General features: G+C 32.7%; 1 protein-coding gene across 1 annotated transcript in view; it reads right to left on the bottom strand.

Moving 5' to 3' along the window:
- The window catches only part of capn5a (calpain 5a), an 80297-nt gene extending 61719 nt beyond the window's left edge, over positions 1-18578 (bottom strand). The window contains exons 1-3 of the mRNA XM_056478111.1: positions 18339-18578; positions 12319-12484; positions 3325-3456 (exon numbers count right to left, since the gene is read on the bottom strand). Coding sequence (XP_056334086.1) covers positions 3325-3456; positions 12319-12483 — 297 coding nt within the window. The 5' untranslated portion in view covers position 12484; positions 18339-18578. The remainder of the gene's footprint in view (positions 1-3324; positions 3457-12318; positions 12485-18338) is intronic.
- Positions 18579-20383: the final 1805 nt, after the last annotated feature.

The raw sequence follows: 20383 nt of genomic DNA, 5'->3' as shown, positions 1-20383 counted from the left end.
ACAGCTCATTGTGTTGAATATCCCAGTGTGTGCAGATGAAGGCGATGGCGACACACAGTGGGCAGAGAAAACACAACCACTGTTAATGTTAATGTTATTACAGCCGGTTTCTCCAGTAATGTGATGACACACAACACAGACCGACTTTCCTCTCTTTTAATAGGAGATGTGATTCAGATGTTTTCCAGACAGAAATAATGAACCCTGAGCTCTACTGTATTCACTCATTTACTCTAGGGGGAAGGTTAACTTTTCATGGATATTTAACCTATTCATTAACCAGATTAATGATAAGGAGGTCCAGATGGGGGTCGCTGAAATCTGAGATTACAGAGCAACTCTGAAAAATCATTACGTTAAATGTCCCACAGTAAATGTGGATAATCAGTACTAAATTAAAACAAAGTAATAATCTGAATTAAATTAAAAAATTAACACTAAGGATTCTTGCATTTTCATCATTTTTTAAAAATAAATAATTAAATATACACAGCCAGTGAAAAGTTTACAAAAAAATGCAGCTTTTTTGGATGTTTTTGAAGTAAGGGAAAGTAAGTAATTAAGTAAGGTTAAGTACGTAAAGTAGGTAAGTAATGTACAGTAAATAAGTAAGTAAGGTAAAGTAAGGTAAATTAAGTAAAGTAAGTAAAGAAAAAATAAGTAAGTGAGGTTAAGCAAGTAAAGTAAGTGAGGTAAAGTAAGCAAGTAAGGTAAAGTAAGTAAAGTATGGTAAAGTAAGTAAAGTAAGGTAAAGTAAATAAGTAAGTAAGGTAAAGTAAGTAAAGTAAGTAAATAAGGCAGAGTAAAGTAACGCAAGTAAGAAAGGTAAAGTAAGTAAAGTAGGCAAGTAAGGTAAAGTAAGTAAAGTAAGGTAAAGTAAGTAAGTAAGGTAAAGTAAATAAATAAGGAAAGTAACGCAAGTAAGAAAGGTAAAGTAAATAAGCATGCAGCAAACAAGCAAGTAAAGTAAATAAGCAAGTAAAGTAAGTTAGCTAGCAAGCAAAGTAAGGTAAAGTAAGTAAGGAAAATTAAGGTAAAGTAAGTAAAGTAGGGTAAAGTAAGGTAAAGTAAGTAAGGTAAACTAGAGTAAAGTAACGCATGTAAGAAAGGTAAAGTAAGTAAAGTAGGCAAGTAAGGTAAAGTGAATAAGCATGCAAGCAAACAAGCAAGTAAAGTAAATAATCAGTTAATAAGTTAGCAAGCAAGCAAAGTAAGGTAAAGTAAGTAAAGTGAAGTAGGGTAAAGTAAATAAGTAATGTAAAGTACAGTAAAAAAAGTACACAAGGTAAAGTTAAAGTAAGTGAGGTAAATTAAGTAAAGTAAAACTAAGTAAGGTAAATTAAGTAAAGTAAGTAAAGAAAAAATAAGTAAGTGAGGTTAAGCAAGTAAAGTAAGTGAGGTAAAGTAAGCAAGTAAGGTAAAGTAAGTAAAGTATGGTAAAGTAAGTAAAGTAAGGTAAAGTAAGTAAATAAGTAAGTAAGGTAAAGTAAGTAAAGTAAGTAAATAAGGCAGAGTAAAGTAACGCAAGTAAGAAAGGTAAAGTAAGTAAAGTAGGCAAGTAAGGTAAAGTAAGTAAAGTAAGGTAAAGTAAGTAAGTAAGGTAAAGTAAATAAATAAGGAAAGTAACACAAGTAAGAAAGGTAAAGTAAATAAGCATGCAGCAAACAAGCAAGTAAAGTAAATAAGCAAGTAAAGTAAGTTAGCTAGCAAGCAAAGTAAGGTAAAGTAAGTAAGGAAAATTAAGGTAAAGTAAGTAAAGTAGGGTAAAGTAAGGTAAAGTAAGTAAGGTAAACTAGAGTAAAGTAACGCATGTAAGAAAGGTAAAGTAAGTAAAGTAGGCAAGTAAGGTAAAGTGAATAAGCATGCAAGCAAACAAGCAAGTAAAGTAAATAATCAGTTAATAAGTTAGCAAGCAAGCAAAGTAAGGTAAAGTAAGTAAAGTGAAGTAGGGTAAAGTAAATAAGTAATGTAAAGTACAGTAAAAAAAGTACACAAGGTAAAGTTAAAGTAAGTGAGGTAAATTAAGTAAAGTAAAACTAAGTAAGGTAAAGTAAGTGAGGTAAAGGTAACGTAAGGTAAAGCAAATTAAGAAAAAAGCAAGCAAAGTAAAGTAAAGTAAATTAAAGTAAACAAAGGTAAAGTAAATGAATAAAATTTATTTTGAAATACATATCAGTACTGAATCAGCCAGTTTTCTAGTAAAGTAAGGTAAAGTAAGTAATGTAAAGTAAAGTACGTAAGGTAAATTAAGTAATGTAAAGTCCAGTAAATTAAGTAAGGGGAAAGTAAGTAATGTAAAGTAAGCAAAGTAAAGCAAAGTAAGTAAATAAGCAAGTAAAGTAAATCAAAGTAAAGTAAATTAGTAAGCAAGCAAAGTAACGTAAAAAAGTAAATAAAAAAAAGCAAGTAATGGCAGGTAAAGTAAATGAGTGAATAAGCAAAGAAAAGCTAATTAAAGCAAAGAAAGGTAAAGTAAATGAATAAATTTATTTTGAAACACATATCAGTACTGAATCAGCCAGTTTGCTAGTAAAACATTGTAAATTGGTCATGGTAAATCATCCTCAGTGCATCACTAGTTTAGAACCACTTGACTGTGAGGAAATGCTGGTGGGGATGATCATGCACTCTGGGGTGATTTGGAGGATTAATTTGGCCACAACTTTCTCTTTCAGCAAATGAAATGACTTTTGGGGACAAAACTTATTTTGATACATATTTTTGGAAAATAAAAAATAAAAAACAAGTCAACAATACACTTTTTCACATTGACTACCCTTTCGTTATGTTGGGGACTGTTTTTGCCCCATTGACTTCCACTATAATGACATTTTTTGATTGAAAGCCATGACAGCATATAATCCTGCATTCTTGATTGTTGCTGGTTTTCCCTGTTGGGAGGAGGTAACATTTGTAATTTTTTACTGTCGATCATCAGTAGCAGTGCAAAACAAGCTCAGTTACTGCCTTTTTTTGGAGTATATATATGTGTGTGTGTGCGTGTGTGTGTGTGTGTGTGTGTGTGACAAAGAGGTCTTTGCACACTTATCTTGATAAGTCTGAGAAAATCAAAATAAGCAGCTCAGCTCTCAGAATACAGTAAACACAGTAAGTGTATTTCTGCACACACACTATAATCTGCTGTTTTAGTCCATATAAACGCTAGAAACTTCTTTGCACAGGCCTGTCTAAAGGATTATTGGTATCAAATGAATTTCTTTATAATGGGGCAAAAACAGCCACCAATATAACGGAACGGTAGTCAATTTGAACAGCACACAAGTGTTAACCCAGAAGTATTTTTGAAGCGTGTGTTCAGCTCACCTTCTGCCACAGGGCTTCTCTGGAGGCCAAACTGGAACAGGCGGCCACAAACCAGCAGTTTCCCAGCTGCCCCTGGTTCAGATCATGAGCACTGATGCCGTTCACAAACAGATGAGGGTCTTCACACAGATCCTGACACACACAGACAAACACAACCTCATGAGTCTGTGCTCCACAGTCACTAACAGTTGTGAGATTACACATTTTTAAAATACATAAATGCTGTTTTCACATTGTAAGATGCATTCTGAGGGATCAGTTGAGACATTGTCATTTCTCCAAAGTAATGCACATTGCAGGTTCGAGACACAGCTATGTCATTTACTCTAAGAATGCCTGCATGATGCTAATTATTAGCATATTGTACTGTTAATTATTGTAATGCTAATTAAAATAAATTGGTATAATTTATGTGGGAAAAACTTTATAAGTTATATATAATAATAATATATAATTATTATATTTATTTAATTAATATTATATAATTATTACTTTTATTATTATTATTACTACTACTACTATTATTAACATTATTTATTTTAATAATAATAATAATAATAATAATAATAATAATAATAATAATAATAATAATAATAATAATAAATAACAACAACAACAACAACAACAATAATAATAATAATAATAATTATTATTATTATAAATAATAACAAAAATATTAATAAAATATTATTATTAATAATACTAACAACAATAATGGTGTTTATTATTGTTATTTTTATTTTATTATTATAGTTATTATTATTATTATTATTATTATTATTATTATTACTACTACTATTATTAACATTATTTATTTTAATATAGTAATAATAATAATAATGTGTTTTTATTATTACTATATTATTATTATTATTATTATTATTATTATCATCATCATCATTAATATATTTAACAGTAAATTTGTGCATATTTTATTCTAATATTAAACACTTTTGTAGCCCTACAAACACTTACTAAATTAAATTGAATTAAATACATTTATTTAAAATCAAATTAAATTAAATAAAAACAAATTAATAAAAAATTTTTAATTTAAATTAAAAATGTAATAATTAATTTTAAATTTAATTTATAATTATTTAAAAATAATAATAAAAAATGTATTAAATAAATTGATATAAAATTTTATTTTCAAATTAAAATCAAATAAAAAAATTATTTTATTAAAATGAAACTAAATTTAAAATTAAATTAACAGTTTTTTTTTTTTAATAAAAATGTAATTAAATGAATCCCCATAAAACATCCTTTCTCCCTGCCCAACTACACTCAACACATTATCTCATGAGCTGAAGTAAACCAGCAGTGAGGAAGATCTGCTTCATGTGATTTCCACAGGATCTGTTTTTTTTTCTGAATGAACACCAAGACTCCAGCTTCAGGACACAATAGAAACACTCAGTTCAGGACGCAGGAGGATTGTGGAGGGTGGATGATGATCACTTTACACTTGTTCGACAACATTGCTCCAACATGCCTGAACAGAACACAGAAACTCACGACGGACAGGGAGCGTCTCAATCCACACTCCCTAAACACAAACACAACACACTGTATGACCTATCAGAGATGTTTGCTGAGGCTGGAATCACTATTATTTCTGCTCTTAGCTAGTGTTTGTATTTCTGACTTGAAAGATTCCAGCATGTGTACATGGCATGCACATTAATACGCAATAGCAAATACACAAACTGCTATTATTAATTTTGTTAATCAAGGTACGGTTGCCAAGTTCTCGCTTAAACTGGAACGTCTACTTAAGAGGCTTAGTAGCTACTAGCTAGTTTGCAAATACATTTGTTCCTACTTCAATTGCACAACATGTTCTTAATAGAGCTAAACAATATATGGCTTCAGCATCGATATCACAATTGTAGCAGTAGTCGCATTGCAAGACGTGCAATCATTTCAGTTGAACCATAATAAAAGTCAATGTTTATCAATTGCGTGTGTTTTTAAGGCTTGTGTAAACATTTTAAGTGAGTTTAAAGCATTCGTGTATGAGCACATATTACATTTGTAGCTTTATAACAAAGATTAATTGCATTTATTTATGTAATGAAGACTATACAGCTTTACTGTACATTAGATTATTTTATTTCTGTTACTGAATACTGTTAGACTCCATTTGTATGTTTGCTCTGTTTCTATCTCTGCTTGTAGTTTGTTTATTATATATTTATATTTATACATTTGCACAAAACAAAAACAAAACAAACAACAACAATGTATCTCAAAGCGCCGAAGGGAACGGTGTCACACCGCCCCGCAGCGTTCGCTTAAAAAAATGAAATGCAGCCGTACGTACCCCCGGCTACGTATTTCTCGGTCTCTAGAAACGTCCACGGGACTACGTTCTCAGAATGAGACTGGGTTGCATTTATCTGTTTGTCAAAGCGCAACCATCATCTAGAATAACACCAAGATTTTTTACCCAGGGCTTCATAGAAAAACTGAATTTTTCGAGATTAACTATCGGTGCTTTGGAAGAGTTTGACGGGTCGAACAAAATCATTTCACTCTTACTTTCATTAAGATTTTTAATAGTTTAAAGTGATATATCCTCTGGGTTTGTGTTGTATACTACATTAAACTGCATGAATATTCTTCTGTCTTTGGTGTGTCTTTATTATCGTTCAGTCTGACATTGACAACTGAGATCTTACAGTGTAACAAGGGAGGCATTTCTGTGCCGTCTTACATACTACAATTGTATAATTAACTAAAATCGCACAGTGTGAGCCAGGCTTTAGTCAAAAATGGGAACACAAGGTAACTGGTGTTACGTGAAAAACAAACTAACGCATAACTTTACTGGTTACTTGATAAAGTAATCTGATTACTTAACTAACGCTACTTGTAATGCGCTACCTTTGATACTGATAATATGCTGATTACCAATACAAATCATCTTATTGAAACAACCTGTTGCACCAGTTTACATGCAAATCAATGACCTGGCAACAAAACTAGTGTAGTGTGAATAACAGAAAGAAAAAATTATGATAAATCTGATTTGAAATAAAGTCCAATCTCCAGATCACATCACTGAGCAAACAAGGATTTGTTAGCTTTAAGCTCGTCTGACAGTGGCAATCCATTCAGGGATTTATTCAAGCCTCATGCATATTTAACTAGTTAGTAAATGGATTGGCAAAGAAGACTTTCCCAGAGCCTTTAATGGACTGGGTCTTCAGTTTTAAATGAGGCTTGTTTTTGTGCAATGCTAGTACAGAGAATACAATGCCAGTGCTTACATTTATAATGCTGCAAAATTGGAAGCAGCATGATTACACTATTGTTGATACACTGCAACTACTAATAACAGGTGTGTATTACAGGTAAATATAATAATAATAATAATAATAATAATAATAATAATAATAATAATAATAATAATGATGATGAAGTTAAGCTGGGCAGCACGGTGGCACAGAGGGTAGCACAATCACCTCACAACAAGAAGGTTGCTGGTTCGAGCCCCAGCTGGGTCCGTTGGCATTTGTGTGTGGAGTTTGCATGTTCTCCCTATGTTTGCGTGGGTTTCCTCCGGGTGTTCCTGTTTCCCCCACAGTCCAAAAAACATGCAGTACAGGTGAATTGGGTAAGCTAAATTATCCGTAGTGTATGTGTGTGAGTGAATGTGTGTGGGTGTTTCCCAGTGATGGGTTGCGGCTGGAAGGGCATCCGCTGCGTAAAACATGCTGGATAAGTTGGCGGTTCATTCTGCTGTGGCGACCCCAGATTAATAATGGGACTAAGCCGAAAAGAAAATGAACAAAATGAAGCTGAAATAAAACGCATTGATTTATTTGCTAATAAAAAAAGACATTAAACAGACCAATATTTTAAATGTTTGCACCTAATTTTAAAATGGTTAGATTTATTCATTCACTCATTCATTTTCCTTTATTCATCAGGGATCACCACTGTGAAATGAACCGCCAACTTATCCAGCATATGTTACACAGCGGATGCCCTTCCAGCTGCAACCCAGTACTGGGAAACATCCATACACACTCATTCACACACACACTATGGCCAATTTAGCTTACCCAATTCCCCTTTAGCGCATGTGTTTGGACTGTAGGGGAAACCAGAGCACTTGGAGGAAACCCACACCAACACGAGGAGAACATGCAAACTCCACACAGAAATGCCGACTGACCTAGCCGGGTCTCGAGCCAGCGACCTTCTTGCTGTGAGGCCACAGCGCTAACCATTGAGCCACCGCACCACCCTGGTTAGATTTATTGAATTTATAAAAGGGGAAATTTTATCAGTATTTCAAATTTATTCAATAAATCTAAAAATAATTTAATCATTAAACATAATCACTTTAAAAAAAAATTCTTAAAGTTGATATGCTGGTTTATTATCTATTTATTATTGTCTACTGTGTGTTACTTCTGCAACTGTCATGTGCACACTGCATTCGGTGTACGACCCCCTTAAGCATGGAGTCTGCTTTCGCTTTGTGGATCAATGACAGCAGGGAAAAGAACATTACGCTGGATTCCAACATCATCCGCACAAAAGCTAAAAAGCTTTATGAATCTTTTGCTAACAGCGATGAACGTTTGCTTCTGACAACAGGTCTTCATCTTTGGTTTCATTCTACAATACTGAACTTATTTTTCTACAAAGGTTAGAACTTTGAGAGTGTTGAAACAAGAGAGAAGAAAAGTGTGAAAATGTTAATGCCTGTCTGAGAAGACTGTATAAATGCGTAGTGAGGGGTTTTACAGCCTTAAAACATCTACTATATTGTAAAAAATAAAGCTAACTACTTTGTGGATTTCGCCTATTGCGGGTTATTTTCAGAACGTTACTCCTGCGATTAACGAGGGACCACTGTAGTTAGATTTATTGGATATTTAAATGGAGAAGATGGATCAGTATCAATGTAATAAATACATATAAGTATATTTAATTATATTTATTTAATAGCATGACAGACAAAAAAGACCAATATTTTAAGTGTATGAATATAAATTGAATAGCTTGATTTTTTAAAAATAATTAAAAGGAGAAAATTGATCACTATTTCAAACTCCTGAAATAAATATTAAAATAAATAATTTGATTTATCTAATAATATAGAAAATAGATCAATGAAAAAAATAAATACAGCGTTGGCGATCCTTCTGACCCTTAAAATGACCCTTTACCACCCATGTGTTGTTTATAAACTCTAAAAACATTCATTTATCACACAGAAAGACTCCAGTTTCTGACAGCTACAGGAAAGCACAGCTCTTGTACACATTTATAAACAATAACTATTATAATCTTAGGCTAAATATAAGCATTTCCAGTCGAGTGGAGCTGAAGACCATTGTTATAACCATTGGTTATTGTTTTGGCTATAAACACACTTATCGGGCTTGCGTTTGTCTGTTTAAGTCACACTCGGTGTCCAGTTACACAAGATCTGCAGTCAACAGAACCACACCTTCTATAAACACAGATATCAGATATGACCAATGACAAAATACAGCTTATTGGGCAGACGCATTCAATCCAAGCAGCCGTAAAATCCACTTTCAGCTGATTAAGGGGGAGTAATGGTTGCAAAAGGGCACTAATTATCAAGAGTTGGGATAAATATGTGCTGCTTAATTACTGCTGCTTGCTAATGCCATTACTATTAAATAAGACTTTTTTAACCCAGAACTTTAAGTGTTGAATGATCAGATTAAGGAAAGGCTAATGTTTCTATATATTTCTAATTTAAAATTATATTGTTTAATGATAAGATAAAATACATTTAATAACGATAACTGATCAATGATTCAGAGTTATTATAAGATGAATGCATTTATTTATTAATAAATATTTTTAAAATGGACTGAACATTGATTAATAAATATTTTTAAAATGGACTGAACATTGATTAATAAATATTTTTAAAATGGACTGAACATTGATTAATAAATGTTTTTAAAATGGATTGAACATTGATTAATAAATGTTTTTAAAATGGACTGAACATTGATTAATAAATGTTTTTAAAATGGATTGAACATTAATTAATAAATATTTTTAAAATGGACTGAACATTGATTAATAAATGTTTTTAAAATGGACTGAACATTGATTAATAAATGTTTTTAAAATGGATTGAACATTGATTAATAAATGTTTTTAAAATGGACTGAACATTGATTAATAAATGTTTTTAAAATGGATTGAACATTGATTAATAAATGTTTTTAAAATGGACTGAACATTGATTATTAAATGTTTTTAAAATGGATTGAACATTGATTAATAAATGTTTTTAAAATGGACTGAACATTGATTAATAAATGTTTTTAAAAATGGATTGAACATTGATTAATAAATGTTTTTAAAATGGATTGAACATTGATTAATAAATGTTTTTAAAATGGATTGAACATCGATTATTAAATGTTTTTAAAATGGATTGAACATTGATTAATAAATGTTTTTAAAAATGGATTGAACATCGATTAATAAATGTTTTTAAAAATGGATTGAACATTAATTAATAAATGTTTTTAAAATGGATTGAACATCGATTAATAAATGTTTTTAAAAATGGATTGAACATTGATTAATAAATGTTTTTAAAATGGATTGAACATCGATTAATAAATGTTTTTAAAAATGGATTGAACATTGATTAATAAATGTTTTTAAAAATGGATTGAACATTGATTAATAAATGTTTTTAAAATGGATTGAACATCGATTAATAAATGTTTTTAAAAATGGATTGAACATTGATTAATAAATGTTTTTAAAATGGACTGAACATTGATTAATAAATGTTTTTAAAATGGACTGAACATTGATTAATAAATGTTTTTAAAATGGATTGAACATTGATTAATAAATGTTTTTAAAAATGGATTGAACATTGATTAATAAATGTTTTTAAAATGGATTGAACATCGATTAATACATTTTAAAATATATATAAATATATATTTTTAAATATTTGTAAAGATTTATCAATAAATATTTTTAAATGGACTAAAATTTATTATGTAATAATTCAGATTACAATTTCAAAAATTATATTTATTAACTAAATAAGGGGGAAAAAATTCATTTGATTTATAAAATATTTTATTTAATAAAACAAATAAAATAAAACTTAGTCAAAACTTTGGATTTATGAAATTACAATAAAAACATTTGATTTGATTTCTAAATAGAAAGAAAAAAAAAGACAAATACTTTAATTAATTAATCTAATTTTAAATTAACTTTATTGAACAATAACATAGAGAAAAGAGATTTAGTAGTTGCAAAAAGGACCATTTATAATGGTTTTATAATAGATTTATAATTTTTTATAAAAATGCATTTACTTTAAAATAAATATGAAGAAAAAAACAAAAAAAACAAACGGAAAATACAACAGAAATTCAAATTTTTTTTGGTTTTTAGAATTCATGCAATAACTTTGTGTGTGACAGACTATACAGATTTATAAATGAATGCATTTATTTTAAAATAAGTATTAAAAAAAGGACCAAAAAATATCTTACATTAGAATCTAAATACAAATGCAACTGAAATTAAAAAGATTTTTTTTCGCTTGTTTTAGAAATCTCATGTAATACTAATATACACTAACCGGCCACTTTATTAGGTACAAACTCCTGTCCGACTGCTTGTTAACGCAAGTTTCTAATCAGTCAATCATATGGCAGCACCTCAATGCATTTAGGCATGTAGACATGGTCAAGACGATCTGCTGCAGTTCAAAGCGAGCATCAGAATGGAGAAGAAAGGGGATTTAAGTGACTTTGAACATGGCATGGTTGTTGGTGCCAGACGGGCTGGTCTGATTATTTCAGAAACTGCTGATCTACTGGGATTTTCATGCACAACCATCTCTAGGGTTTACAGAGAATGGTCTGAAAAAGAGGAAATATTCAGTGAGTGGCAGTTCTGTGGGTGCAAATGCCTTGTTGATGCCAGAGGTCAGAGGAGAATGGCCACACTAGTTCCAGCTAATAGAAAGGCAACAGTAACTCAAATAAGCACTCGTTACAACCGAGGTCTGCAGAAGAGCATCTCTGAACACACAACACATCCAACCTTGAGGTGGATGGGCTACAGCAGCAGAAGACCACACCGGGTGCCACTCCTGTCAGCTAAGAACAGGAAACTGAGGCGACAATTCACACAGGCTCACCAAAACTGGACAATAGAAGATTGGAGAAACGTTGCCTGGTCTGATGAGTCTCCATTTCTGCTGCCACATTCGGATGGTCGGGTCAGAATTTGCCATCAACAACAAGAAAGCATGGATCCATCCTGCCTTGTATAAAAGGTTAAGGCTGTTGTTGGTGGTGTAATGGTGTGGAGGATATTTTCTTGGCACACTTTGGGCCCATTAGTACCAATTGAGCATCATGCCAACACCACAGCCTACCTGAGTATTGTTGCTGACCATGTCCATCCCTTTATGACCACAGTGTACCATCTTCTGATGGCTACTTCCAGCAGGATAACGCACCATGTCATAAAGTGTGAATCAATCCAATAGAGCATCATTGGGATGTGGTGGAACGGGAGATTCATATCATGGATGTCATGGATATCATGCAACAGTGTGATGCCATCATGTCAATATGGAGCAAAATCTCTGAGGAATATTTCCAGTACCTTGTTGAATCTATGCACAAAGGATTAAGGCAGTTCTGAAGGCAAAAGGGGGTCCAAACCAGTACTAGTAAGGTGTACCTAATAAAGTGGCTGTTGAGTGTATACTAATAATACTAATGCTATGCATGACAGACCCATTTTAGAAGTGACTAAACATCTAACTCTAAAATGATAATCTAATCTAATATAATGATTTATTTAATAATATAACGTTAAGCTCAATTACCAACTGCTACAACAGGCCAACATTATGCAAATCAGGGCTCAGGTGATTTGCATGGAAGCCGAATTTGCATGTAAATCTGCAACAGTTTGCAGGAGTACCTTCGGCCTTTTCCAGGTGACTTTTCCAAGGCGGTTTCCCTGAAGAAAGAGCGACTGATCCTCGGCACGAAAAACTGTGTCTTCAAACAGCGTGCGGTTCTGCTGACACTGTTTCCTCAGGGCTGAAAACTGCTGGCCTTCAAAGGGCTTCACTGACGAAAACATCCTGAAACACAGACAGATCATGAGGAAGAGCTCTGCGGTTATTTATTATATCACTGACTGCTTTACTGTAACACAGAGCTGACATACTAGGAAAATATGCCATATACGCTGCAGAAAATGCTTAGTTCCTCTTGTTTCCAGTCTAAATATCTACAAATCTTTAAATCAAGAAGCCATTTCTAGACAAGTAAAAAAAGTATGGTCTTGTTTTTAGAAACAACGAGTCAAAATTAAGTGAGATTTTCCTTATAAAATCTAAATAATCTGCCAGCAGGGCAAGTAAAATAATGTTAAAGCTAAATTTTTCTTGCCCACAATATACTGCGCGCTGGATGCGAATTCGACTACAAATGTAAGTAAAAAGTGTAAACAAACCACAAACATGGCGGATGCATGAGAAACCATCAGGTAGCGAGACTTCGTAAAGTTGGTTGAGTGACTATTAATGACAATTAATTAATTTATTTATTTATTAATTGATTAATTATTTAATTGATTAATTATTTAATTAATTAATTACTAGCCAACTGGAGAATATTTAAATCATGTTTTCTGTGATATATTTCATCTGCAACTCCAATATGAACTTATATAAAGACATGTTTGGACATTAACTTCTGAATGCAGAATTATCCAAACACCTGAGGAGATTTCTCTGCATGAAAAACTTGCGGATGGCAGGTTAACCAGCTGATGCTTCTCTGATATGGTAGGATATTAAATATGAAAGGAATGTGAATGATGTGTCGAGATGATTGACAGATAACATAACTAAGCAACACAATGGTCTGTTAATGAGGAAGTAGTATGTCCCAAAGTTAGTTACACACTCAAAAGTATATACTTTATCTTTAAAAAAAAAAGGACGTACTTTTAGAACTTAGTTTAAGCAAGTGCATTGGGACGCAGCATTAAATGTCAATCTTGAATGTTTTCTAACCACTTTTCATATAACAACTTATTATGAAAAAAAATAAATGACACTGAAATGACAGGTTCATTAAAGAACACTCATGCAGGGTTATTTCAACTCAATTGTGGGTATAATAGGGACAAACCCAAGTGCTGGGTAGTTTTTTGAATCCAATTAATAAAACCAAATTTAACACAATGTTTTGGTTACTCCATATTTAACCCGTTTTTGGTATAAATAACCCAGTATTTCTCAGAGGGAAAATATCCCCCCAAAATTGCATTTATTGCTGGGTTATTTTAACTCAATTATGAGTGTAATAGGGACTAACACAACGTTTAATTTTTGAATTAAATAAACAAAGCCAAATTTAATTCAATGTTTGGATTAGTCAATATTTTAAGAAATTTGTGTTTAAATAACCCAGCATGCTTAGAGTGAAAATACCAAATAAATTGCCTTATTGCAGGGTTATTTCAACCCAATTCTGGATGTAATAGGGTCTAACCCAACTGCTGGATAGTTTTTTTTAATCAAATTAATAAGACTAAATTTAATATAATGTTTGGGTTAGTCCATATTTTACCCAATTTGGGATTAAATAAGCCAGCATTTCTCAAAGTGAAAATAGCCCCAAAAAATTGCATTTATTGCTGGGTTAATTCAACCCAATTTGGGGAGTAATGGGGACTTGCATCTTTTTTAATAAAATGAATGAGAGCACATTTAACGCGATGTTTGGGTCAATCTATATTTTACCCAATTTGGGTATAAATTACTACGCATTCTTTGAGTGAAAATACCAAACAATTGTCTTTATTACTGGGTTATTTCAACCCAATACTGGTTGTAATAGGGACTAACCCAACTCCTGGGTTAATTTATGAAATTAAATGAATTATACCACATTTAACCAAATTTAGGTTTATATAACCCAGCACTTAAGAGTAAAAATACAAAAAATATTGCATTTACTACCTGGTCATTTCAACTAAATTTTGGATGTAATGGGGACTAATCAAACTGGGTTATTTTTTTAATTAAATTAATAGGACCAAATTTAACTCAATGTTTGGGTTGCTCCACATTTTACCCAATTTGGGATTAAACAACTCTTTTTTTTTAGAAGGAAAACATGCCTAAATATGCCTTTAATTGTGGGTTATTTCAACCCAATATTGGGAGTAATAGGCACCAACCCAACTGCTAGGTTATTTTTTTAATTAAATTAACAGGACCCAATTTAACCCAATGTTTGGGTTAGTCCATATTTTACCCAATTTGGGTTTAAATAACCCAGCATTTCTTAGAGTGAGAATACCCAAAATAAAATTTGCTTTTATACCGGGTTATTTCAACTTAATTCTGAGTGTAATAGGGACAAACCCATCTGCTGGGTTAATTTTTAAAATTAAATGAATAGGACCAAATTTAACTAAATATTTAGGTTAGTCCATATTTTACCCAATTTGGGTTTAAATAACCCAGCATTTGAAGTGTGAAAATACCAAAAAAAATGCCTCTAAATTCTTGGCTTAAGGAATTACGATGTGTCTGAAACAACAACATGGTGGAAAGGAAACTATAATGCAAACTGTTTATCATTCTTGCAAAACTAAAAGCCACACGAGCAGCGAGACGTGTGTCAGCACCACACCGTCAAACCAGAACATCCAAAAAGGGGAAAGAAATTCAGAAATCCTCTCCGAGCGCCTGATAAACAGCACCGGCCCCTCCTTCAGTTTACTGCACGCTTCTGCTTTTTATCACTCTTGTCTTGCCGGATCATTTACAGATGTCAGATGAATCCTGCACACCATCACCACACTGCCATAAAAGCATTATACACACACACACACACACACACACACACACAGAGAGAGAAAGAGAGGAGATCGATGCAGAAATCACATTAATCTGTTTAAGACACCAATCATCCAGACCGGAATTACTGGACCACAGCGTCAACCCCACAGCCTGAAAGAGCCTGGCTGATGAAGACAAATATATGCTAGAAATCCCTTTCACAACACACAGCTCTCCATACTGGACCGGCAGGATCCTTAGAGTGAGTCAGAAGTGGCTTTGTGTTTTAAAGAGGGCGCGTCTTTAATTAACCAGGGACAAAACAACAAATTACTCGAAAGTAGGCCTCAGAAAGTGTCTGGTATGCCTAAAAATCCCTAAAAAAATGTCATTGCGTTGAAAACAAAAATCGAATTATTAGTGCATTAATTGCAAATAATCGCATCCAAAATAAGTTTGTTTTGACATAATATGTGTGTGCTGTGAATATTTATTAAGTTTATATAAATACACACATGCATGCACATATTTGAGAAAATGTTTATATAAAAGCACTTACAGGGTGGTACGGTGGCGCAGTGGGTAGCACAATCGCTTCACAGCAAGAAGGTTTGCTGGTTCGAGTCCCGGCTGGGCCAGTTGGCGTTTCTGTGTGGAGTTTGCATGTTCTCCCCGTGTTGGTGTGGGTTTCCTCCGGGTGCTCCGGTTTCCCCCACAGTCCAAACACATGCGCTATAGGGGAACTGAATAAACTAAATTGGCCGTAGTGTATGAGTGTGAATGAGTGTGTATGGGTGTTTCCCATTACTGGGTTGCAGCTGGAACATATGCTGGATAAGTTGGTGGTTCACTCTGCTGTGGCGACCCCTAATGAATAAAAGGACTAAGCAGTAGGAAAATGAATGAATGAATGTTTCTGTCTCCATCCCTGTAATGATGTGTAATATTGCGCTTATATTAATTATGAAATATTAATTATGCTTATATTAATTATTACCATAAACAACACATTTTGTGATGCCATGAAATAAACAGTAGAGCATATAAATTTCTTATTTTGTCCACAGTACATTACATAAACATATTTCACAGCTCTACATCAAGAGGTAATATAAGGTGGATTGAAGCACCTTTCATTGCCCATCACTTTTTTTAAGTGTCATATTTGATCGTGATGCTTTTCTTGATGGTTTATTCCTTCATCTTTCAATCATTATATTACATCACAATGTTTTGAAACAACAATCAGAAAACTACGCATTTAAATAGCATCTTTCTCAGACATATTATAGGCTAAAGATAGTGAAAATTGATATGTATTTTGTGTTATTCATTCATTCATTCATTCGTTCGTTCATTCATTCGTTCATTCATTCTTCATTCATTCATTTTCCTTCGGCTTAGTCCCTTTATTCATCAGAGGTCACCACAACAGAATGAAACACGAACTTATCCAGCATATGTTTCACACAGCGGATGCCCTTCAAGCTGCAACCCAGTACTGGAAAACACTCATTCACACACATACACTACAGCAATATAGCGCATGTGTTTGGATGTGTGGGAAACAGGAGCACCAGAAGGAAACCCACGCCAACATGGAGAGAACATGCAAACTCCACACCAAAAATGCCAACTGAATCAGCCGGGACTCGAATCAGCGACCTTCTTGCTGTGAGGCGACAGTGCTAACCACTGAGTCACCGTGTCACCCTCATATTTTGCGTTAGAAGTATACAATTATTTTAAAGACACATGACATGACTTATTTACAAGCTATCAGAAATTAATATCAGCATCGGCTTCATTGTTGCCTAGTCTTGCGTATAAATCTGAATAATATATAGGGGATTTTTTAAAAATATTCTCAGTGTCAGATGATATGAGGCGTATAAATCTGATTTATAAAATATGATACAAAACATTAAAGCTATGTGGAAATGTCATTTTGTATATTGTAAGTTTTACCAGCTTATAAAACGTGAACAAATGAATGATTTGAATGACGTCAGCTGATATTCAGGCATATTTAAGTGTAACTTATGCTGTCAGAAATATTTCATGTGTGACTGCAGATTCTGCGGACAGATAAACATGTCTGGGACAATAAGTTTTCTGTTTAAAGAAAGAAAAAAAAATTAGGTCAGTTTGTTTGTAACTTTCATTTCAACATGTTGTTTTACGTTTATCCAGTGGTTTAAATTAAGGTCTAGATATATTTTCTGAAAAATAACTAAATATTTTATGAATTGCACTCATGATAATTCATCCACTGGTTTTCCTGGCATGGAGATTACAGACTTCATAAACACAAAAAGCTAAATCAGCCTCAAATAAGCATATTTTAGTTCAATTTGTGGCCTCTAAATCAAAATATGTTTGTCTACACCCAATTCTCACTATGTGCTATAAAAATAAGTGTGATTTTATAAACTGTTATACAAACATATGCAATTTTTATTTCCACATTTATTTGATACTATACAGGACTGTAGTATGAAGCTTTAAACTTTTATTTTGTAACATTTTTTTATCTCTTAAGCTTTACCAGCTGATTAAATGTGAAAACAGTGAATGTAGTGAAGTTTTAAAGAAGGTATGAACTTAATATTCATACATTTAAGTGTCATTTAAGCATGTAAACACTTTTTGTGAATTATTTAATGGTTACATTGATATCGTTTTAATTTTGTCAGTATGTCTGGTACAAAATTAAGAATGTTCAATATAAATGTCAGTAAAAATCTAACATCATACCAATATTTTACCATTTTATACAGATTGAACTCATTACTTCATTCATGAGTTCTCCAGGGCTTGTAAATCCACGACTTAAGCTATTATTCATATTCAAAATCCCCCATAAACATAAAACTCAATGTCATAGTTATCAATATATAACCATAACAATATATCACGTTCATTTACAGCTTGATAGTGTAAAACCTCCTCCCTTTCCAACATTCCACACACACCAACAAACTTAAAACTCACTAAAATAAGTGTAAAAACTTGAAAACACTGCATATGTGTGTGTTTTAATGTATCCACAAACACTTAAATAATGTCAAATTTGAAACACACACGCACATAAGATTGTTTGTAACATTGTCTGAATCTTAATTCCGTCATTTACCTGCACAACTCTTCGTGTTTCGCCCAGCTGGATGAAGATATTCAATGAGGTTTGAACAGATGCTGCTTGTTATTCAATGATCCTTATGCAGAAATGCATGTCCAGATTTCAGAGTCAGTTTCTCATTAATTCTCCAGAGACTTTAATGATGATTATGATAATGATGAGCCACTGGCCGGAGTGTTTGTATCACTAGTGTCGTGTTTTTAGTGCGAGTGTGTGTGAGTGTGTGAGGGAGGAGCCTCGCCTTGTCTGATCACTCGTGTGTGTGTGTTTTTCTGCAACTCATTCCAATTTATCAGAGGGAAACACGGCCTGAAAAAGCGCTATCGATGACAACATCAAACTTTTCCGAGAAAACTCTCTGTTTGCAGTCTTAGTGTTAGTTTGCGTCTATTTTTATAACAGCCCGAGAAAAGCGAAAGAAACAAATGAAAGAGAAACTCAAAACGTGTAGTTTCGGGAACTGAAGTGATCTTTAAGCGTACTGCCGCCATCTTGTGGCAAAAACGCAAGCTAAGTTTTATGAAGATTGCTTTGGTCACAAAACAAACGAATTGCTATTGTTGTTGTTATAATTAAATTGGCGTTGAATGCTGTCATTTTTAAATATTTGGCTTTAAAAAAAGATGTCTGAAACTCACACTTCAAAAACTTGTGTACTAGTCACGTGATTTGTGTTTCTTTTCTCAGCGCACGACAATGACGAACCAATTATATTCTTTGAATTTTATTTAGATTAATCGAATTGTTTAGGCTGTATATTAGTTTTCATGGGGAGCATCGTAAACAATAAAAGAAACAATTAAACAACAAAAGTAGTGGTAGTAATAATAAGAGAAATATAAAAAAAAACAGAAATTATGGAAGAACAGGAGTGCCAGTTAGAAATAAAATTAAGGCTCAACTTATTTTAATAACAGAAGCATAAATATGTATATAGTATAATGAACAAATAGACATTTTTAAATGTGTTTATTTAACATATGCATTTAAATGTGATTTAATAAAATCATCCATTAAAAAACCTTTTAAATGTATAGACACATTTACATCTGTTTAATTCATGTTTTTAAACGCTTGATTGATCAAACAGTACAAAACTATATTAATATATCATTTTAAATGCATTTAAATGCACAATTTAAATAGCTTTTTAAAAGGGCATTTGACAAATGCTTTTCTCTCTCTCTATTTGCCACTTGGTTTTCTTTTTCTTTTGCCACATGCTTTATTAAATAATAAATTAATAAACACATTTAGATATGTCTATTTATTTGTCCATTATTTGTTCCATTTAAATTGTGATTTATTTATTTACATTTTTATACTTCAATTATTAAATTGACAATTTAGCACTGTGCGGTTAGCACAGTGCGGTTAGCACTGTCGCCTCACAGCAAGAAGGTCGCTGGTTCGAGTCCCGGCTGGGTCAGTTGACATTTCTGTGGTGGAGTTTGCATGTTTTCCCTGTGTTGGTGTGGGTTTCCTCTGGGTGCTCCGATTTCCCCCACGTCCAAACACATGCGTTATATGTGAACTGAATAAACTAAAACGACCGTAATGTATGTGTGTGAATGAGTGTGTATGGTATTCCCAGTATTGGGTTGCAGCTGGAAGGGCATCCGCTGTGTAAAACATATGCTGGATAAGTTGGCAGTTCATTCTGCTGTGGCGACCCCTGATGAAAAGAGGGATTAAGCCGAAGGAAAATGAATGAATTAATTTTTCATTTAATTTCTTACTGGCACTCATGGTCCTCCATCGGAAAGAACAATACAAACAAACAAACCACAATGGAAACAAACTATTTATTTTATTTAAAGAAGAATGTTCCTTATCAAAGAATTGCGATCTACTGTTTATATGCAATTTATTTAATTATAAATTTAGCATGGTGGAAAATCATTTATGGCAAATTACCCAGTTCAAACATAAACCAGTTAACTACTAAAACATTCAGTGGCATCTTCGTTCACACGAACATCCTGTCTATTATTGAGGAGAAAAATGTTAATCTTTAAACATCAAGCACGAGATGAACT

Source organism: Danio aesculapii, chromosome 18 (genome assembly GCF_903798145.1).
Source record: "Danio aesculapii chromosome 18, fDanAes4.1, whole genome shotgun sequence".
Taxonomy (NCBI): Eukaryota; Metazoa; Chordata; class Actinopteri; order Cypriniformes; family Danionidae; genus Danio; species Danio aesculapii.
The sequence above is the reverse complement of the archived record's forward strand: the minus strand, read 5'-3'. Positions and strand labels throughout refer to the sequence as shown.